Source organism: Chinchilla lanigera, unplaced genomic scaffold (genome assembly GCF_000276665.1).
Source record: "Chinchilla lanigera isolate Chin_1 unplaced genomic scaffold, ChiLan1.0 scaffold00009, whole genome shotgun sequence".
NCBI lineage: Eukaryota > Metazoa > Chordata > Mammalia > Rodentia > Chinchillidae > Chinchilla > Chinchilla lanigera.
The window spans coordinates 1,405,614-1,432,156 of NW_004955410.1; the positions used below are offsets into that span (position 1 = coordinate 1,405,614).

At 43.5% G+C, this 26,543-nt stretch overlaps 1 protein-coding gene across 1 annotated transcript in view; it reads left to right on the top strand.

Moving 5' to 3' along the window:
- The window catches only part of Sema3d (sema domain, immunoglobulin domain (Ig), short basic domain, secreted, (semaphorin) 3D), a gene marked incomplete in the record, with an annotated part of 153,608 nt that overhangs the window by 48,827 nt on the left and 78,238 nt on the right, over positions 1-26,543 (top strand). Inside the window, 1 exon segment of the mRNA XM_005377189.2 lies at positions 8,739-8,899. Coding sequence (XP_005377246.2) covers positions 8,739-8,899 — 161 coding nt within the window.

The following is a 26,543-nucleotide window of genomic DNA, read 5'->3' on the forward strand; positions in this document are numbered from 1 at the left end:
GTCACGCTTCACCGATCCCCCAGCCGGCCAGGCCCGCTAGTAGCACCTTCAGCTGAGGGTCCCCCATGGATTAAGCCATGGTGAGGGGCCACCCTCGTGATCCAGTCACCTTCCAAAGCCCCACACTGACACCTGAGACTTTGGGGGCACTGTAGATCCAAATCCCAAGAACTGTGTCCAGGAGGCATCTGCTCAGGTGGGATACAAAGTTACGGGTTATAAACCCTGCATACTTTTCCCATTTTGTGGCCTGGGGTCTGAACTCAGAACCTCATGCATGCTAGGCCAGTGCTGTGTCACTCAGCTACACCCCCTTGGATATGTTTAGAAAATCTGTATATAAGGATTTGAAAGCAAAACTACAAAGAGACTAAAATAATCCTAGAATCCTATAAGTAGATAGATGAAAAACTGGTGATTGGACCTGAATCTACTGTTTCAGTTTAGTAGTGTTTGTATTAAAACTTACCTGTACCCAGCCTTATTATTTAATAATTAAAGTCTATTTAACACTATGTAGCACTGTTCTAGACTGTGTTGAGCTATGGAAATCCACAGACCACAGAATTACATAATGACACGAGGTGATGCGCAGCGTAGCACCCCCGTAAAGCTTTCACACAAAGGCCTCCTGGGGTGAAGAAGTGGGTGATGTCACTGACCCTGACAGTTGTCTCCATCTTCCTGGTTGGGTGAAAGAGCCAGACCACGGGACCCCTTGACCATGCCTCTGAACCTGCCCAAATTTGCAAGCAACTTTGTACAAGCAAGAGCTTAAGCAGGGCAATTTTACTGAGATTAAACCCAGTCAGCTATGTTTTGATTGCAAAAACTCTTTTTGAATGGACCTTATGTGCAGTTGTTTTACTACTCTGTAAATTATCAAGGAGATGAAAGTATATATGCATAACTTCTTATTTTATAACTTCACTTACCTAATATTTGGCTCTCATTCCTTGGTTATTTAACAAAATTTCACATTGAGATTCTTTCGGTACAAATGTCCATAAATTATAGATTAACACTGGGTCTTTTTTAACAGAAAATTTAACAAATGCCTCTTTAGTTTTTAAGAGCTAGTCATGTACGGTTTGTATTTTTGTAAGAATCCCTTAAGCATACTGCATTAACCTTAATGCAGAAGCAGCATAAATTACAACTAAAGTGTTTTTTTTACTTATGAAGAAAGACAGTCATAAAGAGGTTTATCTGATAAGTCACAGTGACCAGATGCACGCTAGAAGAGAGGACACGTGCTTTAGTGACTGGGGAGCCGCAGCCGTAGAAGCAGAGAAGGAGGAAGTGAGAGAGGTGACCTCGGGATACTCCTGCAGAGTCGAGCTCCTTGGGCAAGAGTCTTGTTTGTGTAATGTTGCTAAACGTTAAAATATAAAAGAAACTTGCGCTTAGGACCAAAAGATGCAGACAGGTAGAGCTGTTTCTCTACACGCTCCTTCTGTGCACGGGAAGAAGTCCTCGTCCTCGCCTGGAATTCAGGCTCTCCTGGAAACTGTATTCTCCTTAAGGATCAAATTAAATACCCGCCGGCCATGCTCTCCAGATGTTGGGAGCCCAAAATAGATGTTGTGGTAGAATCCAAACACAGTTCAAATGTAACGTATTACTGAAGGTGTAAAGAGCATCCCTTGTCTTAAAAAATGTATGGTATTTAGTTTCCTTGGACAGACATTTGTTGCCACAGGTAACAGGAACGAACCTGTAGCAAGTGCTGACCTCTACATCTTCCTTCCGAGCGAATGCGTATTAATCGAGTGCATGTCTCATTTTGGTATTAGAAGACCTGGGGGGGGGGGTTATGTGTGCTGTATTTCACTGATTTAAACTAAGTAAGTTTTATCAGTGTTGACATTTAGAAAGAAGTTAGTTAGGGATATACAGATTCGATCAAGTCAGTGTTTAACAATAGGAATTGTTTCAACGAACACGTGGTGTTTGAAGAGTGCAGGAGAATCTCCGGTATGAGGGAAGGGAAGGGTTCCAGCTTCTTAGGTGGAGCAGGCTGAGACTGATGGGCCACCGTCTTCCTCTGCTTCTCCACTCCGAGCGTGGCTCGGGGATCAGTGGCACCCTTGTAACTGGAGAAACTGTTAAAAAGGTACGTGCACAGGGACGGTCTGCGTCTGAAGGAGAGTCCCAGGGGGCTGGACAGCGGGCGATGGCGCCCCCTTCCGGCCCCCACAAGAGCCGTGCGGATCACGCAGGACCCCGTGACCGTGAAGGCTCAGATACAGTTGCCGTCCACGCGGCTCAGCGGAAGCGGTCCCTGGCACATCCTGGTTTACAGAACGCTGGTTTGAAAAGTCATGAGCTAAGCCTTCATTAGACTCCTAGTGTTCAAGAAATGGTGCTGAGGTACAGCAGTGATTTAGAAATTATGCTTATCTACTGGGGGCTTTAGGCTTTGCAAACAACAAAATGAGTACACAAACTAATTGTGGAAAGATTAGCGCCGTAATATGAATAAAACCAAATGTTTAAAAGAACCTAGAAAAAATGGGTATGAAATTGACCTTTGAGCATTGGAGGAAGATTACAATTTCTTGGATGAAATAATTGGAAGATTTGGATCCTGGAATTGACCTAATTTTATGGAAGTTAACGAGAAAGTCGAATTGGCAGGATCGTGTGGTAGGGATTGGTGCGGACGGGACACGGAGCTCCGTGGTTTACAGACCTGTTACAGTCAGGTGTGGGAGTGGAGTGATTGCAGCCAGGCTCACAGATCCTTCAGGAGGGAGAGCAGACATCGGCATCGTGTGATCTTCAGGATTCCCTTTGCCTGGGTGTTGGTGTGAGGGGAGCCCATGGGTCCAGAGAGAGCACAGCAAAAGGAGAAAGAGGAAGGATCAAGGAAGGACACTAGAAAAGACTCCGAAGTGTTGAACCGGGCCCTAGGCCCCTCCCAGAGCCGGAGCCAGGATGGGTGGTGGTGGGGCACACAGGGCACCCGAAGTCCCGGGGTTTCTGAAGTGCGGCTCCCCTGTGGAGAGAGTGTGCGTGTAGGTCTGTGTTTCACGCCATCCGCGCAGAACTAACAGTGCACAGGCAGTAAAGAGTTCGCAGCGAGCAGGCAGATGGAGGGTGCTGCTCCACTGCCGGGAATGGCGGGGGCAGTACCCTGTGGTGGTGTTTTCCACCCCCCCATCAGGGTCGTGGAGAATTCTGGGGCAAACTGTCCAAGCACCGGTGCTGAGTGGCTAGGGCACCCTCGTCTGGAGACCTAGAACAGGCACGGCGAACCTTTCAGAGTTTTCAGTGACAGCAAACAGCCAGCAGTGGCACGCATGCCATTGATTCACCACCACTGACAGAAAGGTTTTACAGGTGGTTGATATCTGTTGGTTCTGACTGAAAAGCCAAGCCAAAATCTGCCTGAATTAGTGGAAATTAAATTTCGTCAAAAAGAGTGTACAGCAAGATAAATAGAATATGGCAATGTTTAAAAAAATTTCTTAATACTGATAATGAGGACATGATTTAAATGATTTCCAGGAAAAATAGAAGGCACTGTCAAGGATCTGTGGGTACAGAGGGTGTGACGCTTCTCAGTGGGATCGGGGTCTCACATGAGCCTTTCATATTATTTTTGACATGCAGATCTCACTTTATTCATATAAATGCATAATTTAAACTGCAGTAGTTACAAAATGTTGTCTTTTAGGTGGCACTCACTACCCCTTTGCTCTGTACATTATTTTGGGGTGATGCTAGCTTTAGGAATTACCTTTTCTTGTCATATTTGTCTTGCTGCTTAGAGTAACAGTAGTTCTTATGTTAAGCTGTGATGCACTGGCCTTTTTAAAAATTAAATTCACATACTTGATTGAAACAAATCCTCGTTCCTATGTGACTGAGTGTTGAGTTTAAACATTCCCTGAAATTTGAGACGGGAAACAGTCTAAGTATCTTTAAGGGAGCCAAGAAAGTAATTGTCACAATAGAAGCAATTTTCCTTGGGAGCATCCTCTTAGCTCTTTCTGACCAAGTTTATTCTACCAAGATATTGCATTTTGATAAAAGTAATATTTATATCTAGTCTTTTTCTAGGTCAATATAAAAATTATCAATCATACCAATGCTTTTAAAAATTTAGGATGATTTGTTCTTTCTGAAGGTAGGAATTTAAAAGGACTCGTAATTCTAAATTATGAACCTCACATGAGATGGATTACATAAAGCACGTGTCATTGAACACCAGCCAAGTAAGAATCAACCTGTGACTTACAGATGGGGTGGAGATGGAAATGTGACGGTGTGAGATAACTGGATTCCTGCTTCACATCCTGTCCTGGGAAGAACATAAATCTGCTGACAAAAAAGGCTTTATTTGTTTCTAATTTATGTTTCCTGGTGTGATATCATCTGATTTATTATGGATGTAGATAATGTTCTAAGACATACTGAACGAGGTGCTCTCCAAATTTCCACTGCAGAAACGCAAATGAAAATTTGAATTTTGTTCTTCTATTTGACTTGGCCTTGAATGTACAGGAAATGGTTAGGATTGGATATTTCACCTTGGAAAACATAAGGATAATGTGATATACACCTGTAATTGTGAAACAGTCCTTTGTAGGAAGTACAGGTTGACTGATATTCTCTATAGGGCATAAATAACTTGAATAGTGAGCTAGTTGTTCTGAATGCACATAGGGGTAATAACTGGCATTTTTGTGTAGGCGGATTTTGATAACCCAGATATTTCACATGATCTCAAACCTCAGAAAACCTGTTGGAAATCAGGGTAGCTAGTGTAAGACAAATGAATTCCCTGAGGTTAAATCCCTGGGAGAACCCAGGTGCTCCCTCCCCCTGCCAGCTGAAAGAGGAGCAATGTCCACGTCCCCAGGGAGTGGAAGGGACCAGGCCGGCAGCTGGACCCTCACTGTGGGCGGAGTGGGATCTGCTGCCCCTGCAGCCCACCTGACCCAGACCCCAGGCCCAGCCTGTGCGGGGAGTGGGTGAGTCGTCCAGGCATTTCTAGGAAGCACGGGAAGAGGTTGTAAAGGAGCTCTCTCCTGGAGCGGTTAGGATGCTAATTCAGAAAGAAACCTTGTGGAAGCCGGGGAAGGGAGAGTGGGATTTAGGAGAAAGGCGGGGGTGACAGGAGATTGTGCGGCTCAGGGGCAGCTACGGACCCCCTTTGCAGGGAACTTGGAGGCTGACTGTATGGAGTCCTCAGATGGCCCCAGTGGTAAAACTGCTGTTTCCTTCAGGAAAAGAGGGTGAGTTGGGTGAGATTTCTGCACAGGGACATCCTGTCCTGGCTCACAGAGGTGACTGGGTTTTTATCTGTGTCTATTTTTGTCTGTAAACTTTCTCTGCTGAGGGAGGCTGCTTGTTCGTTGGGAGTAAACTTAAAATTGACTTTCTCCAAACTTGATTTTCCTTTTACCTCACAAATTTCTGCCTTTGACAACCTTGATATTCTTTTCCCCCCTTTTCCTCTTCCTCTCTTCCTTTTTTGCTCTCTCTCCCTCCTTTCCCTCTCTCCCCCTTCCTCTCGTCCTCCACTTCCTCCTCCTCCTTTTTTTCTCTCCCTCCTTTTCCTCCTCCTCCTTCTTCTCTCTCTCTTCTTCTCCTCCCTCTTTCAGTTTACCATTCTTCTTTAAAGGATGTGGGAGACTGTTTTGTAGTGATGCCATCCTATGGGAGAAACTGTCAGTCCCGGTGAGTTCAGGGTTTTGGGGGAGGAAATGCAGGTGTCAAGGATGTAGTACCTTGTTCATTCAGCAGTCAAACTGGGAGGAAGTTTGTGCCACTTAGTCATAAATTTGTTGGCTTCAGTGTGGTAACTGCTCCCTTCCACTCTGGGGTGGAGAGGAAGAAGGCAGACCCTCAGGTCAAACTCTCCTTTAGCCTGAGTGAGGAGTGACTGTGCTGGAGGACCCGGGGGCGGGGGGGTGGACAGAGAGCTCTTTGCAGAGCCAAACCTGGCCTTGGTCCATGCTTCTTGGAGAGCTCCGAAAACCCTAGCAACAATATGCGTCACCAGTGGACACATCCACATTACAGTGAAAGGAATGCATCAGTGTCATGTCTATTTCATTTATTTCCCAAGCACTCAGATTGTGCATTTTCTAAACGCGAACTCCTTAGAGCAAATGTGGGAATCTGAGAGCCTGGACTGCTGAGTGGGACTGCAGCTGGAGCAGCTGATAAAGGATGCACTGCTGAGGGATGGTGAGGGTGGGCTGCTCAGAGGGTTAGGGATGTGGAACAAAGAGGGTTAGGGATGTGGAACAGAGAAGTCAGGTAGGGTCCAGAGGTGATTGCTGCCCACTTCCGAAGGAGGGCAGGCTGGTGACGCACACGGAGGAGGCTCCTCTGACGGTACGCGTGAAGCGCCATGCGCCTCTGACCAGGGAAGACGCACGGAGCCCCTTCCTCGAAGGTTCAAACCAGGAGCAATCCTTGAAGAACACCACGTGCCTCTGACGACCAGTTGTAGGAGGAAAAACAATGAAAAACAAAGTTCTGAAGTAGCTATTCAGCACAGCCAGAGTCCCGTTCTGATTTCTGAAATCTGGGGTGGGTGCGAATGCAAGGTGTTAAGACGTGGTCCCAAGAGTTAACAGATGTTTTTCTGGGTTTTGGTGAATGAAGCCTTGGAAATAAAAATGATTTCGCTTGGCAAAAAAGAAGAAAGATAAACTGTTTGGGGAGGGGGAACCTGGTCCAGCCCCGTTCCTGAGTTGGAGCGACGCTCCTGTGTAGTGCCTGAGTCTAACTACTCAGTTGGGTACACAGGGTTAGCGAAGCTTTCTCAGTTGAGAGGCTCAGCTGTCACAGGCAGCATTAAATCTCTTGGAGGTGATAAGACGCCAGAGTAGTCAGTATTTTCACAGCTATTTTTCCTCATCAAATTTGTTTGAAATGAAATCCAGTACAATAGGTTGTGGTAAAATAAAAGAAAGCAAATCACTATGTCAGCTGCCTGTTTTCCTCATTGTGTGTGCAGACACCAAATACAAGGTACGTGGGTTTTAGCCACCTTCCTCCCCCAGTGGGTGTGGCAGCAGTGTGGGGCTCCCGTGTTCCAGGTTGTGTAGCACTCTCCCTGGGACTGCCCATCCCTGCCTTCTCCATCCTGAGCACTGCAGTCAGATGTATCTTTCTGGCTATCAGTTATGAACTTTGCTACTTTCTTCCTTAAAAAGTTTTAGTGGTCACTTCCAGCGCTGTGATTTTCATTCCATTGCTAGTTCACGCCATCCCTTTCAGAACTCATTTGCTTGGATTGGTCTTCCTCCTGCAAATTTAAAATAACGACACCTTAATTACTCCAAGCAAACATCACTGTAAATGCCATCAAAAATGAAAGTGGGAAAAGACAAGCTGTAGACTCGGAAATAATATGATTGATACACACACACACACACACACACATGCATACACTAAGGAACTGTGATTCAAAAGATACCAAGGTCTGTTGGTACATACCAGTAAGAAATTAGCACACTTCAAAAACAGGCCAAATGCTTTTATAGACACCTCGCCAAAGATGACAGGGATGTGGAGAGAGGCCCCGTCCTCAGTGTCAGAAAGGAAATGCAAATTCTGCCACACTCACAGCCAGATTACCGACAGCGCCAACTCTGACAGGGATGCGGGAAGCAGTGCCCATTCGGTGCCAGAGCAGGGGAAATGGGCAGATGTTTTGAAAGGCACTGGATGTTTTCTTTCAAAACTAAACATACCACCCACTAAATTATGCTTTGTGGTATTTAGCTAAGAAGGAAGTTGAAAACTTATGGCCACAAGAAATCCCGCACACAGATGTCTAGGAGCACTTTATTCTTCACTGCCAAAAGTTGGAAGCAACAAGGCCGCCCCTCAGTAGGAGAGTGAATAAATATACACAGCAGCACGTCCAGACTATAGAGTGTCTGCCAACACTGACTGTCCAGCTCTGAAGACCGGGAGGAAACTTACCTGCTAACTAGTGAGGGATGGCAGGATGGCAAGGTGTGCACTTATGATTCCAATGGCGAAGCTATGGAGACCTCATAAAGTTGAGGCTGCCAGGGACTGAGAGCTGGACACTCGGACGAACAGGCAGAGCTCAGAGGACTTCTGGGCAGTGAGACTTCCTCTGTGAGGAAGGACACAAGTCCCGACCCCTTGGTCCACCCCATAAAGCTCAGCAACATTAAGACTGGATCTGAGAATAAACTATGCACTATGAGCGGTAATGACCTATCGACGTGAGGTCCTAGACTGGCAATCCGAGGGCAGGAAAGGAGCACATGGGAGCCTCTGCACCTTGCTCTGATGTTACAGATACGGTGAAGATAAAGGTCTATTCCTAAACGTAGAAATGGATGGAATAGTATGAGATTTGTGACAATACTTGATGAATACTTTATATATATTTATTAATTTGATCAAGTTTCAGATATTATAGATTGATGCTTTGTATTATCATTTAAGAATACAAAGGGAAGTTTATAAAATATTTTTATTTAATTGTTTTGGTAGTCACGTGTTTTATATCAATATTAATATGTACTTTTACACATAAAATCCTGTTCATACTAGTGTAATACATTGCATTTGTTTCTAAGTGAGCATATGTTAAAAATTATAATCGTTAGCATATCCCTAAAGTGGAGCTTTTCACAAAGCAGGACTCTCTGTCCTTCCATCTGTCTCAGAGACAAGCACATGTATTATCAATTAAGGCTTTTCTTATTTTCTCCTTTCATTTTTCACAGATTTGCTGCTTTCAAACAGCTGCATCCCCTTCCTGGGTTCCTCTGAGGGACTGGATTTCCAGACCCTTCTGTTGGATGAGGAGAGGGGCAAGCTGCTCCTGGGAGCCAAAGACCACGTCTTCCTGCTCAGTCTGGTTGACCTCAACAAAAACTTTAAGAAGGTCAGTTTATTTCCGCACAGTTGATCGGATTCATTCAGTTTCGTCTCCGCTTTTTGCCAGCTTTGAGTTAATGTTGAGTGCAATATGTGAATGCATGAAAGTCTAAAACCTTTGAAAATGTGAATGAAAGGCTTCAAAACTAGCCATTTGTTCACATATCGTAGAAATGCAAAGATTTATTAAGTTTCTTGGCACAAGTTAGATATACATAATGATCACAGTCGTTATAGGGAATGTGTACCTGTGCATGGTATATCTTGATTCCTCTGTTTTTCCAGTCCCCTCCCCTCTTTATTTAAACAGCTTTGATTCCATTTTACCCTTCAGTTCTCATTGTTTTTCTTTTCCATTCCTTCCTTACCCCTCCTGCCTCTTGTTTCTCCTTTCTTTTGAACAATTCTTCCTGTTTCACAATAACTGTTATACATTTTCATTCTTATTTACGCTTTCAGTTTCTCACACCAGAGAGACAATGCAATATTTACACATGCGTGTCTGATTTATTTAACTTAAGGGTATGGTCTCAAGGTCCATGCGTTTAGCTATACGTGTTGGTTTATCCTCTGTGGCTGAGTACTATACCATTGTATAAAAGTAAACCACATCATTTTATCCATTCCTTGGTTGATGGGCATTTGGGCTGTTTCCAAGATTTAGCTATTACAAACTGTGCTTCTATAAACATAGGTGTGCATATATCCCTGTGATCTGATGCTTTTCTTTGAAGAAGGTACCAAGAGGAGGAATAGCTGGGTCAAATGGAACCTCCAATCCTAGTTTTATGAGGCATCTCCACACTGATTTCCACGGTGGTTGTACCAGTCTACCCTCCCACCAACAGTGGGGAAGAGTTCCTTTCTCCGTACAGGCCCACCAACATTTGTTATTGATTGATTTCTTGATGATAGCCATTCTTTCTAGGGAGATGGAGCCACAGTTTTATTTTAACTTGCCTCTCTTGAATGACCAGTGATGTTGAATATTTTTTCATATATTTATTTGCCATTTGTACTTCTTCCTCTGAGAAGTGTATATTCATCTCAGATGCCCATTTTGTGATTGGATCTTTAAATTTAGGGTTCTGATTTTTTGAATTCATTGTATATTCTAGATATTAGTCCTTTGCCTGAGAAACAACTGGCTAAAGTTTTTCCCACTCTGTGGGTTTTCTTTTCACTCTGTTGGTGATTTCTTTTGCTGTGCAAAAAGCTTTTTAGTAAGATGAGACCCCAGGTGTTGATTCTTTGTAGCATTTTCCCTGAAGATGGGGTTTTGTTCATGAAATCTTTGCCTACACTGAAGTTTTCAAGAGTTCTACCTGTTTTATCTTCCAGCAGATTTAATGTTTCTGTTTTAATATTTAGATTTTTTGATCCATTTATATTTTAGTGTAGTATATGGCAATAGACATGGGTCTAGTTTTATTCTTTGGCATGTGGAAAACTACTTTTTCCAACACCATTTATTAAAGAAACTATCTTTCCTCCAGTGAATGTGTTTGGCCTCTTTGTCAAAAATAGGTAACTGAGTGTGTTTGGAGTTATTTCTGCATCTTCTAATCTGTTCCATCAATCTTCAGGTCTGGTTTTTTTTTTTTTTGCCAGTAACATGCTGTTTTAATAGGATAGTTTTATAGTATAATTTCAAATCAGGGATTGTGCTGTCCCCTGTCTTGCTTTTGTTGCCTAGAATTGCTTTTGCTATTTGAGGTCTATTCTGATTCCAAGTGAACTTCAAGAATGTTTTCTCTGGTTCTGTGAGGTGTGCTAATGGCATTTTGATGAGATGGCATTAAATCTGCGTAGCAATTTGGGAGTCTGGCCATTTTCACTATGTTCATTCTTCCTATCCAGAGCAAGTGACATCTCTCCGTTCTCTGATGCCCACTTTGATGTCTTTTTTTTAGGGCGCTGTAGTTTTCAGTGTAAGGATCTTTTACTTCCTTTCTTAGTTTGGTTTTTTTTTGTTTTTGTTTTTGTTGCTGTTTTTTGTTTTTTCTTCTGGTACCAGGAAATGAACTCACGACTTGCACTTTGAGGCAGGTGCTGTGCCGTTGAGCTAAGTCCCCAGCCCCTTTCCTTTGTTAGCTTGATTCCAAATATTTTTTTGATGCTATTATGCAAGGTGTTTTTTTTTTTCCCAAATTTCTCTCTTAGTGAGTTTGTTTGTATACAGGAATGCTATTGATTTTTGAGTGTTGACTTTGTATCCAGCTATGGAACTAAATTTGGTTATTAAATGTAGAAGTTTTTGGGATCTTTAATGTAGAGTATCATGTCATCTGTAAGTGATGATAATTTAAATTTTTTTTCCTATCTTTATTCCTTTATTTCTTTCTTTTGTGTAATTGTTATGATTAATGTTTCCAGAATAATATTGAGGTCATAGTAGAAAGAAAAAACTTGTCTTGATTCTGATTTTGGAGTGCAAGCTTTCAGTTTTTGACTATTTAGTATGATGCTAGTTGTTGGATTGTCATAAATGTATTTTAACAGATTGAGATTCCAAATTTCCGTAGAGTTTTTATCACAAATTGGGGCTGGACTTTATGAAATGCTTTTTCTGCATCTGTTGAGATGATCATGTGATTTTTGTCTTTGACTCTGTTGATATGGTATATTACATTTTGTGATTTGTGTATGTTGAACCATCCCTGCATCCCTAGGATGAATCCTACTTAGTCATGGTGAACAATCTTCTTAATTATTTCATGCAGTCTGTTTGCCAGTATCTTATTGAAGATTTTTGTGTCTGTGTTCATTAGGGAGATTGGCCTGCGGTTTTCCTTTTTGGTTGGGTGCTTCTCTGATTTTGGTATTAGGGTAGTACTTGCTTCCAGGAATGACTTCCCTATTTCCTTAAAGAGCTTAAGGAGTAATGACATTAGTTCTGCTCTAAATTTCATGTAGAATTTAGCAGTGAATCCATCAGGACCTGGGCTTTTCTTTGTTGCTAAATCTTTAATTACATTTTCAATTTAATTGACTGATATTAGGTAATTTAGAATTTATATGTATTCTTTTTCTTTTTCTTCCAGTATCAGGAATCGAATTCACAACCTTGTGCTTGCCAGGCAGGTGCTATGGTGCTGAGCTAAATCCCCAGCCCCTATATATATATTCTGGATTCAACCTTGATACTTCATATGCATCTAAGACTCTATTCATTTCTTCTGTGTTTTCCATCTTATTAGAGTAAAAGTTTTGAAGTAGGTATTGATCTCTGAATTTCCACAGGATCTTTTGTGATTTCACTCTTCATTACTGACTGCATTGATCAGAGTTTTTTCTTTCCTTTTTTTGATAAGATTGGCTAAGGGTTTATAAACGTTTTTAATCTTTCAAAATACCAACTCTTTGATTCATTGATTCTTTGTATTGTTTTCTTATTCTCAATTGAATTCATTTCTGCTCTGTTTTTTATAATTTTCTCCCTTATATGAGCTTTGGGCTTGACTTGTTCTTCTTTTTCTAGAAGTTTGAGGTTCAATATTGTTTATCTAAGCTGACTGAATTTTTCTTATATGAGAATTACCACTATAAATATTTTTTCCATTTTGATGCTTGTAAATTTCATGTAGTAAATAGCCTTATCACTAGTATTGAGGCTTCCCTAGGAAATACCTGTTCCTCAGAAATACCTTCTAGGTGTAGGTGGTTCTTGGTCTCTGTGTCTGTCCTGAGATCCAGCCTTCCCAATTTATTAACAATTAGATATTGCTGTCTGTTTGGCTCTGCCCTAGTCCTTTGGTACTGGACTGTGGTACCAGGAATGGCTATGACCCCAGACAAACACAGTGTTGGCATACAAGGGAGAATAAGTGATTACAGTAGATATGGCACCCTGGATAATGTAGTACATTTAGCAATAGCAGTAGTGTCAAGTACAGCCCAAAACCTGACAAACCTGTGGTAACTATTAACTTGGTACCTTTAACCATAGGGAAAATCTGTCATAATTCAGAAAATTGTATGTAAAGAGTTTCCCCTTTGTAGATGATTTTAACCTTGTGGTGGGGAAATTTAAGAGGGATAGGGGACAAAACAGAGAGATGAATGAAGAAAAATATAGTAGAAGCAAGGCTGGAGGACAAAGGATGATCACAGAAGCTTTGTGAAACTGGAGAAGAGGGCAGGAGAGAAAGGATGAAGGAGAAAGCAAAACATTATCAAAGCAGACCAGAATGATTAGAGACAATTTCTCTTATATGAAAATATCATCAAGAGAAATAGCTGAGGAAAGAGACAAAGAAGATGAATAGAATGAAGCAAAATAGAGGTAACAACCTAAAACAAAACAAAACAATCCCTGTGTGTCCCTGTGTTGCTGTCCCAGTTGCTGTGGTGCTTAGAGGCAAGGTGAGGCTGCTCCCTGTCCCGTGTTCAGCTGGTTTCTCAGGGTCCTTGCACAGCCTTCTCTGTTCCCAGTCCACTGGTGTGTCTCTGTCTTCTTGTGCTGCTCCCTCCACCACGGTGGAGTCAGCTGGTCCCACTCTGATCTCTGCTGGCATGGGGGATCTCCCACTCATTGCTCTTCCACAGCACAAGGTTGCTCGACCTCTATTAAGCTGCTACCGGCAGGACAGGTTGGTTTGTGCTATTTCATTCACTATCACCAAGAGACCAGTGAGAAGGCAGTGTTTGGCTTGTGTCAGTGCCAGCCTTGGAGTGGGCATGAGGGAGCTGCCCTGTACCCCTGCAGTGCATCCTAAGGCTGTGTGTTCTGGGGGCGTGGGGCATAGGTTGTTATGACCCTTGGTGTTCAAGGTCCTGTTTCTATCGCTGTACCCACAACCTGGGGCAACACATCTATCTCCATGCTGGTGTTAGAAAATGGGGGCTGCAGACCTGCCTGGCAGAACATAAAGAGCTGCACACCAGTGGGAGAGACTTGTGTTCTGGTCACATCACCCCAGCAGCACTGTGGGCCTGAGTACACCCCGACACTGTGTAGGTCCCTGCAACTCTGAGCTCAGTCATGATGCAGCTTCTTGACCCCATTGTAGGACTGTCTTTAGCACCACTGCCCCTCCCTGGCAGCAAAGTGTGGAGCAAGGTTCCATTCACAGAGGGCAGAAGGAAGTAAACAGCACAGGGCTACTACCTGAAGGACTCAGTGCTGGGATGGGAAGACCTAACACCAGACAGATCCTAAAGTCACCATCTCCAGGGCAGTGCCATGGACAGAGCCCGATCGATCCTGGGCCACTGAGTTCCCATGAATGGTGAGCAGCCCATGGTGTTTGTCCTACCCCAGCGCGTTGTTGGTCCTGCAGGTGGTGGGCTTAGAATGCAGCAAAGCTTTGTGGTGTTGGTGGCCATTTGAACAGCATGAGAATCTGGGGCTGGTAACTCATGGTGATTCTGCCCAAGCCAGCAGATTCCCAGTGTTTAGCTACAAGCAAGTTACTGTGGCAGAGACGCCTGGGCTTACACAGAATCCAGAGACAGGCACGGGCAGGTGGACTACTCTTTTCAGCCACCTTCACCACCCCCATCCACCCCATTCTTGCTAAACAGCACGCCAGTGGCAGATTCGGTAGAAATTTGGGCTTAGCTGGCCCTCTAGTGCTGAAATCAGAGCAGCACTTTATCAGCAGACTTGGTGCAAGCTGACTTTCAGAAATAACTACAGGTTGGGAGAAAATAAACAATCTGCTTAGAATTTCTGGAAAAACAGGCACAAATTAACATTGCTATGAATATATAACTCTTCAATACCCAGACAGTGTCATACATTCAATGTAATATTCAAAATAAGGCACAAGAAATTAACACAGTGGTAAAAAGTATGGGTGAATTCTCAGATAGAGAGTTTAAAACAGGTATTTTAAGGAAATGCAAAGGTCTTTAAGAAAACACCGCCAAAGGATTCAATACTTTAACAGAAAAATGTAACACAGAGATGTAAATACATCTACAAAACAAATCTCAGAGAGGAAGCAGACACTAAGTATAGTTTTTAAAAAACAGGATTAGAAAGCATCAATCACATACATATAAGAATGGGTGTGTGTGAAGACAAGCTCATTGAAAATACATAAAGGAAAAATGTGTGAAGAATGAAAGCTTGCTGGAATTTCATAACCTTGTGGAGAACAAACATCCAGGTTATTGGTGTTCAAGGAAAATTTTAAAATAACGAAGGTGTTGAAAACTTTTCCAAGAGGTGATAATAAAAACTGCTCAAACCTAGAGAAGGATATAAATATCCAGGTACAGGGAGCTTAATAATCACTATTCTAATTTAACTCAATGAAATCTACTCCAAAATACATTATAATCAAGCTCTCAAAAGCAAAAGAAAAAGTTTCTTAAAGACGGAAGAGAAAAGAAGCCAAAATACATAATAGATCCTCAATCCTCATGGAAACCAACTTCTCAACAGACCCTTACGGGCTAGGAAAAGTGGTGTGCGACTTCACAGCATTGAAGGAGAGGAAAAAAAGTAAAACTTTTTACCAAGAATATTATACTCAGCAAAACTGTCCTTTGGAAATGTAAAAGAGGTAAAGACATTCCCAAATGAAAGCTAAGACAGTACTTTTCCCAGACCTGTTTCACAAGAAATGAGGTCCTATTTATTTCTGGGACTAAGTACCTGACATACACTACTTAAAAGAAGAAAGTATTATTTTACTCATGGTTCCATAGGTTTTAGTCTTTGTTGGCAGCCAGGAAGCAGAGAGAGACAAGGAAAAAAAACCCAGAGGAGGTATGTCCTGTGAAGGCATGCCCTGAGCACCCCAATTCTTGTACCTGAGCCTCATCTCCCCACAGCTCATCCAGCTGTGACCTCAGTGACTTCAGTATCCTGGTGAAACACTCACCCCTCCCCCCAGAAGCAGTCTGTAAACACACAACTTCACCAGGGGTCCTCCAAACTTTCATTAAAACATATTCAAAGCTAAGGGGGAAATATGGGAAGTTATAAACTCATTGGTAAAAGTAACTGTGCAGACAAATTGAGAATGGTGTAATACCAATATAATGAAGAGCACATTCATATCTTCAGCATGAAGACTAAGAACAAAACAAAAATAATAACTACAATAAGATAGTAAAAGATAGGCAGTATAAAGACATGAAAATTACAACATAGAAAGTTTAAATTCCAGAAAACAATGGAACACAATATGGCTTTTTGGTATATTTTCTGATTCTTTTGTTTTCTCATCTTTACAATCATTTTAAGTTGCAATCATTTCAAAATAGCTTATTATAACTAAATATGATTTTTGTAAATCCCCTTGTAACCACAAAGCCAAAGCTATAGCATCAAACCAAAAAATAATAGGCAAGAAATAAAAGCATACTAACAGTATAAGTCTTGTGGAAGACTATTAGGGAGGGAGGAAATAAAAAGAGAGGAAGTGCTGTAAAAGTATAAAAGCTATAGGATGGCAGTAGTAAGACTTCACTTGTAGGTAATTACTTCAGTGTAAATGGGTTGAATTCTCCCATTAAAACGTATAAATGATTGCATGGGCCAAAAACAAAGAAACAAACAACAAAATGGAAAACAAGGCCCAGCTTTATGTTGCTTACAAGAAACTCATTCACCTGTAAGGATCTGTGTACATCAAAAGTGCCGCCATGGGACACCACCTTCCATGCCAATGGAATCCAGAAGAAAGCAGAGGAGCCACAATTACATCAGGTAAAATAGAGTGTAACTGAAAAACAGTAAAATGAGACAAGAGGTCATTACATGATAATAAAGAGGTCAATTCAGCAGGAGGAAGTAACAATTCTAAATATATGTGTACCCAATATCGAAATACCCAAATATGTAAAATAAATACTGATTGCCCTAAAAAAAGAAGTATGCCGTAATCCAGTAATAGCTGGGAACTTCAACAACATCAGCAGCAGATTCATACAGAAAATCAACAAGGAAACTGCAGTTACCTTACAAAACCCTAGGCCAAATAGCTAACAGATATGCATACAACATCCCACCCAACACCTGCAGAGTATATATTGTTCTCTCAAGAAAAAGGAAAAATCTACAGGATAAACCCTAGAATGTGTCACCAAGCAACTCAGAGCGATTTTTAACAAGTTGAAATCATATCACACATCTTTTCTAACCACAAAAGTACAACGCTGGAAGCATGGCATTCTCTGATAATAAAATACATTACAAAGGTATAGTCACCAAAAAAGGGTGATCTTAACATTAAATAGACACAGAGCAATGCGACACAGGTGCAAGGGTTGTGCGGTGGAGGCAGGGTGATCTTTGCCATAAATGGGTGGGAAAACTAGTCACACAAGTGCAGAAGAATGAAATGGGCCCTGATACAACACCAGTCTCAAACACAGTCTCAATGTGGATCAGTGGCTTAGGGTTAAGACTTGACACACGATGCTGATAGAAGAAATGCAGGAGAAACGCTTCTGGTTAGGGAAATGAGCAAAGATTGTTTTGTGCAATGCTCCAAAAAACACAGGAAACAAACACAAACATGCAGATGAAAAGCAGAAAGTTTCTACACAGCAAATGAAATAATCAAAGAGCAAAGAAATGACTGACAGAAGAAGAGACAATATTTGCAAACTGTACATCTAATAAGGGGTTAATGTCCAGATTATACAGAGAACTAAAAAAAAAAAACCTCAATTGGAAAAAGAAACCCAATTAAAATGGACAATAAACCTCCATAGACATTTCTCAAAACAAGACATACAACAACCAGTAGTTACATGAAAAACGCCCGATATTCCTAATCATCAGGGAAAGACAAATCAGAGTCACGTCGCTCCAGTAAAACTGGCGATTCTCAGAAAGAGAGGAGCGACGCCGAGGTGTAGAGAAAGGTGGACTTGCATGCTGCTGGTGAGAACGTAAAACAGCACAACCATTATGGGAAAAAAAGCACAAAGGGTTCTCAAAACACAAATAAATAGAAGTAGAGCTACTGTATGACTCACTGCTGTGCGTATATCTAAAGGAAGTAAGAACATCCATTCAGGAGATGTTCTCACACCTGTGTTTTCTGCAGGATGTTACAGTAGCCAGCAGTGGAAGTCACCTACCTGTCCACTGACTGATGGGTGGATGAAGGAAGTGTGGTACATGCAGACAAGGGAGTTCTATTCAGCTACCAAAAGGAATAAAAGCTGGGATTTGCAACAACATAATGGAAGTGGAGAGCATTGTGTTCGACCTCACAAGTCTACAGTATGAACAGATCACATGCTACCCTGTTCATACATGCAGTTGTAATATACCAGTGTATGTGTCAGTTAAGAGTAAATGTAATTTAAATTTTAAAATCACAAAAAAATCCACTGAGTCATTCAGAACCCAAAAAGCAACCGCGACCATGGTCTACAATTTCAGGCTCCTAGTCGATAATAACTAACTAGTACTTCAGCAAATATCAAGACCTGTGTGAGCAGATATAGACACAGCCTGCAGGGCCTGGAGGAAGGGAGGACAGAAGGTGAGGCCCCTGGGAGGAGTCTTCCACTGCTGGTCTTCCTTCCTGTTCAGCCATTGCAGGAGAAGCACCAGGAGCTATGGCAGGGCCTGGGGCAGTTTCCCCAGGGTTGAGTTGTGCTTTTGTTCCCAAGAGCTGTGTGCAGGTCACGCAGGGACCTTGCCCCCTCCTGCGGCATCCGCACTGTCTGCAGTGAGCCATCGCTTCGCCCTCCCGTTGCCCGGTCGTTTCACACCGCACACCAGTGCAGGGTTACTTGAGCATCACCTGCTTTTAGGGCTTTCCTGTGTGTTACTACTGCTTACTTAATCTCCTGCTAGAACAATGACTTTTGCTTTTTGATCATTTAAGTTTCCAGTAGTTCTTCCTAGTATTTTCGAGGTCCACCAACGGAAAAAGTTGTTTATTTCTTATTGAAAAATAAACTCCAAATGAAAATGTCTATGCCTGCATTTCACATAATCTGTTTCTGGAAGAAAATAAACGAAGACTAAAATACTGCCAGTAGTTTTTATCAACTTCTATTAATCCAAACACTGAAAAATACAGATTTTTTTGGCTTTTTAAAAATATTATAGTTATACAGCAGTCTGGGTATTGTGTCGAGTAAGGTAAAATAAACAGTTAAATGCATACTAGACTCTGAAAAGTTTGCCTTCTAGTCTGACAGTATGGTCCCATTGTATTTGTGCTTAAGGCGGTATTTTTTCTTTAGGAATTTCTTTGAAAAGTGTCCATATGCCTGGGAGAGCCAAATGATGTGTCAATGAATATGTCAGTTGTCAGTGACGAATGGCAGTTTTTTTGTTAAAAAAGAAGGAAAGAATTGTTAGCAGAGAATGGCAGTGTTTTATAGAAAAGGACAAATTCCTAGTTAATTTTGCAATTTTGCTTTGAGATGCTGAGTGTCTTAAAATGAAGTTTTCCAAATATGTCTGTCTTAGTATAGTAGCAAAAAGTGATTCATGCTTAGAAGGGAATTTATTCTTGCCCTCTTCTTTGCCTTTGGGGAGGGGACTGGAAGAAAAGTCCATTTATCTGAACTGAGTGTATTAGATCATTGCTCAAAATAAATTCTCACAGTATAACTTCCTGTACGTGACTGTTTTAAGCAAATCTCCTTTTGGCTATGTTCCATGCTTCAAATGTGCTAATATTAAAAAGTAAATGTTTATGAAATACGAACTTCTTATAGGATGTTATTGAAATAAATGATTAGTCGAATGTATTTTCCAGTTAGGGATTTTCTACATAACTGAATATATATATATATATATATATATATATATATATATGATGTATAATTCATAAGGAGTTATATATGCAACGGTAGCAACTTGTGTTTGTGTAGGTGTCTGCCTTTCCACTGTACATAGATCATTCCAGTGCTAAAAGGCAGCCCACAGCCCACAGTAGCAAGTGGGTGTCAAGGTGCGGCCTTTCTGGTGCTCAGACCTGCTCCCTGCCTGGGATCTGCACCACAGCAGGGACCGGGCCTCTGTGAGGAACCACACACGGGGGCCCTGCCTGTGCTCTGCAGAGCTAAACCCATCCACGACGTATGACTCAGTTATGAGGGACTGGTTGGGAATCCCCAACCCCTGGAAGATTGAAACAAAACAAAACAAAACAGGAAGAAAGGAAAGGAAGCAGGCAGGGAGGGAGGACAGATACACTCAGAAAGCGCTGGCTTGGAGGAGGCAGACCTTGGCCTTGGTGTGTGGGTCCCCATACTATGAACCTGTCAGGTTGTGCAGTAGCACCATCACCGTTCACATCAGCAGTGGGACCGTAGTGGGTGTCAGTGGGAAGATCAGCAGAATCTCTGCACAAACTGACCAGTATTCCATGAACATTTAAAGCATTTAGTATCTAGTACCCCCTTGTTGTCTGCACTGGGTTGAGGCTGGATTTGGACTGGAGGAGAGCGAACAGTGCAGGGATTTCTTCATAAATGCTGGATAAATCAGCGAAGCCTGGGAAGGCCCGGAAATCGAGACCTTCCAGAGAACCTCCGTCATCCAGGATCAGAAATGAAGTAGGCTTCTCACCCTTTTGGATTCAGAGCCTTAGATGAGAGGATGTTTGTTCGGGGAGGGGTTGTGTCTCCAAGGACCTCACAGGCGTGGCAGCAAGTGAGTGCCATGGGACAGGGACTTGTGATCCAGTCGGCTTTCCCGTGCGTGGTCTGTAGTTCAGGAAATGCCACGAGGATGCCTGTCTGGCACAGGCGTGCACAGCTCCGATTTCTCCCTGCGCACACCGGCATGAAGCGTCGAACTGGTGGAGGAGGGGGTGGGGTGGGTGTGGGTCTGCACCTGTCCCCCCTTTCCGGGCATTGCGTGGTTCAGTTGCCCTGGAGGCCAGCTCCAGGGTGAACGCCCCCTGGACGTTTGTAAGAGAGCTGCGGGCCTGCACTGGAAGGCGAGAGCGAAGCCCGGAAAGAGCACTGAGCGAAAGGGGAACGCGGCCCAGCGGGAGCCCTGGCGGGCGGCGGAGCTGCTGGGGCAGACGGTTCACCTCGGACCTCCAGGGTGAGCACCGGTCCTGTGCATGCGTGGCTCCCTAAGCCTTTTCTCCATCTCGTCCCTTCACCGTGACTGCGAGGTATCTGTCCTTGGAGGAGTCTGCTCCTGCCCCTCCGCTGCTTCTGGACCTCTAGCAGTTTCTTCCCAGGAACTCGGATAACCCAGGCTTCTCGCCTTCAGTTCTAAGGCTCCCCCAGCCCACATTCTGGGCGGTCTCAGCCATCACTTTTACCCTTTGTTCCTTGCTCACTGCACTGTCCTCTCCCTTCCCTGCCTGCCTCCCTCTCGTCCTGTCCCCCTCTCCCCTTTACTCATACTTCCCTGTCATTTTTTTTTCCAAATAAATCATCGTCTCGCAGATGCAGTGCCCGCTGGAGAGCTTCCTCCTGGATTCCACCCTCCGGCCCCTCTCCTCTTGTTCTCAGAGGCCGTCACAGATCTGATGCTTCATCCACCTTTGCTCCCCTCGCCCTGGGTTGATGAGTGAGTGTTGTGTGCAGGCGACAGCGGCACCGGTGACCTGTGTGACGTTGTCCGCCTTCTGCATTCCTGCACACACTTCCACGCTTCACTCCTGGCAGGGAGGTGCTCTCCGCACACGCCTGCCCCTCCTGCCCACGCAGCAGAGTCCCACACGCGAGACACATACTAGCACGCGGCTCTTTAATGCTTCTGAATTGGTGATCTGCCATTTTTCCTTATAGTGTGAAGAATTGATATGTTACTCCCATCAGTTAGAAAGCATCCAGCTTAGAACAGAGGAGCCCATAGATATGAGTCAGTGAAAATGAAATTAAACATGAGAGACACCTGAGTCAGGCTGGTAAGAGCCACGGGACGTTACCAGGGTTGTACCCCATGGGAAGGGTGAAGTCTGGAGCCCAGGGCCTTAGGAACCCGGAACATCAGCTGTCTTCACTCCCGCCCCTGTTTCTGTTGGTCCACTGGGTGCTGGCTTTACCGCAGCACGGCCTCACCTAGACAAGGACCTGTGAAGGGGAAGGACAGGAAGCGTCCTCACTCACTGCCTCTCATAGGATCAGGGAAGACTCTCGCGGGGCATCCCTTCCAGCGCTGTTGGAAATGTGACAAGTCCAGTTCACAGATGGGGAATGGGTGAGGAAACCCCATCTTGTGGCCCAGTCACCTGCAGAGGAGGGTTGTGCAGGACACAAAAAAGCTCAGCACCCACTTACGGGGGGTGGAAAACAGCTTTCGTTCCCAGCACTGCTCAGGGGACTGCTATCGCTTAAGCACAGAACTCAGTGAAACTGGGAATATTTTATAAATGCCTAAACTGTGAATAATTCTCTTTTCTGTCCTTTTTAGCCTGCTTTTTGCCTTTCTTTAAACAAGAGTCTCCTGAGTGTCTGCTGTTGGCATTAACAATACTGTAGTAGAATATAAAATTTGAGTTTTATGATTGCTCATACCTTAGGCATAACAAGTTCCAAGACAGTCAGAAAATGTTGAGGTGTCCAAAATCATGAAACAGGAACCTGGGAAGGGAAAGAATTCGCATGTGGCTGGATTTGAACTAAATTCATATGGATCTGTAAAATTCAGATTACTGTGAACTGGGTAATGGAAAAGGGCTTACATTTGAAACTGGAAATCGGGTTTGCTGCTGCCTTGTTTTCCTTGCAGGCTAGGGAAAAGCATGTTTGAGGAATGGAGGAGCGGCTCTTGTCTCTGTGTGGAGCTTTCTCATAGTCTAAATTACAGGAACTCAGTCTTCTGTCCGAGACCTTGATGTTCTACACCATTTCTTGAGTCAGCAGAACATAAACACATGTCAGCAGTTCTTGGGAGTAGGGCTCAACTGCAGATGCCATTAACACCCCAGATCATTCTGTTATCAGTGAATCCAGAAATCTGCTCAGCACGGACACTAAAGGAAAGGAAGTGTTGGGCATTCATGCAACAGGGCGTATGGCCCTCTAATTTCTACAGTGCAGAGCACCGGTCACTTTCACTGCATGAGAGCACTTTCCGCCTCTGCCGGCCTTGCGTAGTCCTAGCAGTGATTTATATAAACTCAGAGCCTTCGCTGTATGAGCTCCACACACAGCAACTTCTAGCTCAGTCTCTCCCGGTATCTTTTTTTTAATGGAATCATAGTTGACAGTAAAGAATCGTATATTCAGAGCTCTCTGTTTGGGTGTGTTTCTTGGTTGGACTTAAGCCTTAATGAACTATTTGGGATCTTTCCATCTGAAATGTTACTTACTTTGGGAGCAGTTCAAATCTGCCTAGATGGAGCAAGTCTGTAACCCAGGATGCCAGCAATGTCACAAAGGGAATGATTTATTAAGCTGAAAATTGCTGCTTAAACTCAGATTATCCAAGCAATTGTGTCTCGATTTCTTTTTCTTCCTTTCTTTCTTTTTTTTTTTTTTAAGTAGGTGATGGGGCAGCCAAGTGGACTAATAAGAAATAAACTCGTGAGACCATTGTTATCTTCGAGTTCAACAGTAACTGACCCATCAGCTCCTCGTGTGCCATCAGACGATTTCATCTTCTCCAGCTTTGCTCTGGGGCAGGTCCTTCCTGGCCTTGGGGGGTGGCTTCTGCAGGTCCATGGTTTTCTGGTGACATTTAGGCAGCACAGACAAGTATTACCTGGAAATGCACCATGTCCAGGTCACTTGCTCCCTCTGCTGTGCCTTGGGGACAGGGCAGTGGTTCCCCGTGGGATCAAATATGGAGGAAAAGCAGATGACAAGCTGTGTCAGAGGAGTGTCTTCTTCACTGGCGTTGTCATGGGCCCCTGGAGTGCCAACCTTCTGGCCCCGTCATACATTTCAAGCTGGGGTTTCTCAGTGGGTGCCTTTGTAATTCCGCCTCTTGTGGGTCTTTCCCTCACAGTGCTGTGGGTCAGGGTGGCTGAATTTCTTCTCTGAGGCGCTCTGAATCTTTATCTTGAGACCGATGGCAGTGCCCCCAGGGGTTAGCATCTGCTTCTTGTCACTCAGCCCCAGAGCAGGACTTACAGTGACCGCGTGACAACCCACTTTAGAGCTTGGGGCTCACATCTGTTCCTTGGGCAGCCCCGTGTGCTTCTTCCTGGGCCCGCGCTGGACAGGACAGTGCAGACCAGTGCAGCCGTCAGGCCTGTCCTCTCTGCTGCCGCCGTCGGGTGTAGGGTCCAGCCGCAAACCCCACAGAAACCTGCTCTGCAGCACAGGCTCCGGTGTTTCGCTGGCTCCTGGCTGCTGGTCGTCACTCTGGGAGGCTTAGGATGGTGCAAGTATCTCAGAAAAATAGGTTCCTTGAGAAGAAGTGAAGAACTCTGTAATCTCCAGTTTCCAAACATTTTATACTTTGGACACAGGGGAAATCATCTTAATGATTCTTGGCTACCTACTGTGAAAATGTTGTGTCATGTGCTCACACCTCATTTTCAATGTCATTAGATCTCTAAAAGACGTTGACTTAGCTCCTGATGCAGCATTTCTCAAGGAGTCACATTAAGATCATGGGGTCAGCAAATGCTAATGTTCTTGTTCGTATTATTTACTGTTTGGATTTAGATAACATCAACCAAGAATGATCTGTTTTGTGTCCCATTTCTCATGATTTTCAGTAGTATTTCTGATGGATCCCAGCAGAGATAAACTGTAACTGAGAATCTTGATGAAAAGGAGTGTAGATAGTACCTTGACTGAGTTTTAAACACACCTCAAAATTATTTTTCAAATAGCTAGCTTATATTTCCAGGAATACTTAATTGTCTTTATTTTTATCCAACTAATGAAAACTACTTCCTCTTAGAATGATATATGTGACTGTTAGATGTTGTATGTTAATTGTTCAAAGAGTTGCTGTGTTAGCAATCAAAAGCAAAGACTTTATCTAGAGCTCTCCAAAATATTAGCTAACCCTCTACATACAATGTTAAAGGCAAAATCAGTATAACGCCTGTTTAAAGCAATTTTACATTTATTTTTCATGCAAAAATGCTTTTTAAAAATATTGTTTAATATAAAACATACTAAATGTGCTCTGGATAAAAAGGAAATTTTCCTGTGGATTTAAAAATGAGGAAACAAGGTCAGTGGGTCTAGCTGTGGTTAGCCTACTTTCCCAGCATGTGCAAGGCCCGGGTTTGGATCACCAGCACTGCAAACAAAGAAAATAAACACAAGGAAACACTGTGTCTAAACAGCATACAAATGTAATAGCCTTTCTAAAAGAGCTCCATATTTTTATGGCGTAATCTGAGTTTTATTTCACCTTGCTAAAATAAACTCAAGTTCTTACAGTTATTTGAGAATTCTGTTCTTTTAGTTACTAAATAAAAAAAAAATCAGAATTACATAAAAAGAATCATTGGAAAGACTTAAAGATAAAAACTTTAAGCTAGAACTTCAACGCTCTAAAAATTGGCTTTTTATAGACTCATATGTTTGCCTGTCTTTTCTGCCACATAGCAATGATAATGTAATTTTCAGTCATTATTTAGTCTGAAAATGAAGTACATAATCATTAAATTGCTCAGATTACTTGAAATTCATCAAACTATTCCCTTACTTCTGAGGACTCATATTGTAAAAATAACTAAGTTAAGTGAGACTGTAACTTATACAGTCACATTTGCCCTCTCTGCCAACATGGAAAGGCCTTGCTAGTCCCCTTCCTTAAGGATGTCTAAACTAAGAGGGTTTTCAAACATGAGGGTTCTGCACTCTCTCACTTGCTGAGATGAAGCTGAAATTCAGACTCAAAGCACCCTTCTGCTTCGTGCTATGAGCTTCCTCTGCAGCTTTGTCTCTAAAGCTGCACCCTGTGAGCCTGTTACTCAGGGAGAAAAGAATGACAGTGAAAACTCTCTCACATAAAATCAAGTTACTGATAAAATTAAATTTACAACCTCTTACTTAGTACTTAAAAATAAGAAAATATAAATATTTGAAACCACTCCGGTATCAGCCTCTGGTGTAGGGCACCCTGCTTCGTTGCTCGGTGAGGATCCGAGCTGAGCACATCTGATTCCACAGCCCGGAGAAGACACAGAACCCCTGTCCACGCGGTCCAAGCGCTGTGAGTCCAGTGGGTGTTAACAGGGCGGACTCCCACTGGGTTTGAAATCCTAGCTACCAAGACTCCCTGCTAAGTCACAAGCCAGTGACGTACTTCCTGGTCAGCTACACCTAGAACAAAATCCCACACTGAATTCCTTACCAAAAAGGAAAGGCCAGTCGGACATGAGGAGCACAGAGGGAGCGCAGGACCCCACGGGTGGCAGGAGACGGCTCAGGTGCAGGGGCTCCTGGCTGAGCCCCGAGGCACAGCGGAGCAGCAAGCTCGCCCAGGCTTTGTGGGCCCACCCAGGTTTCCGAGGACACCCAGGCCTTCCCAGGGCAGCCCTCGAGCAGCAGGAGAGGGTTAGACTGCCCCGAGCTCCATCGTCTGCACTGAAGGACACTTCAGTGGAAAACTTCGTGTACATCTCAGACAAGAAGGGGAAAGCTCTAGCTTTGGCCTCCTTCCCAGAGCTGTCCTGAGCCACCTCTCCCCATCTCCTCCTCTCCCCCTCCCCTCTCCCCTCCCCCTTCCCCTCCCCCTCTCCCTGGGTGTCTCCCCTATGCCCCTATGGCCCCCACCCTGGGGTTACAGCTGCACTTTCCACCTCTTCACAGCCTCCAGCGCCAGCATCCCGTCCTGG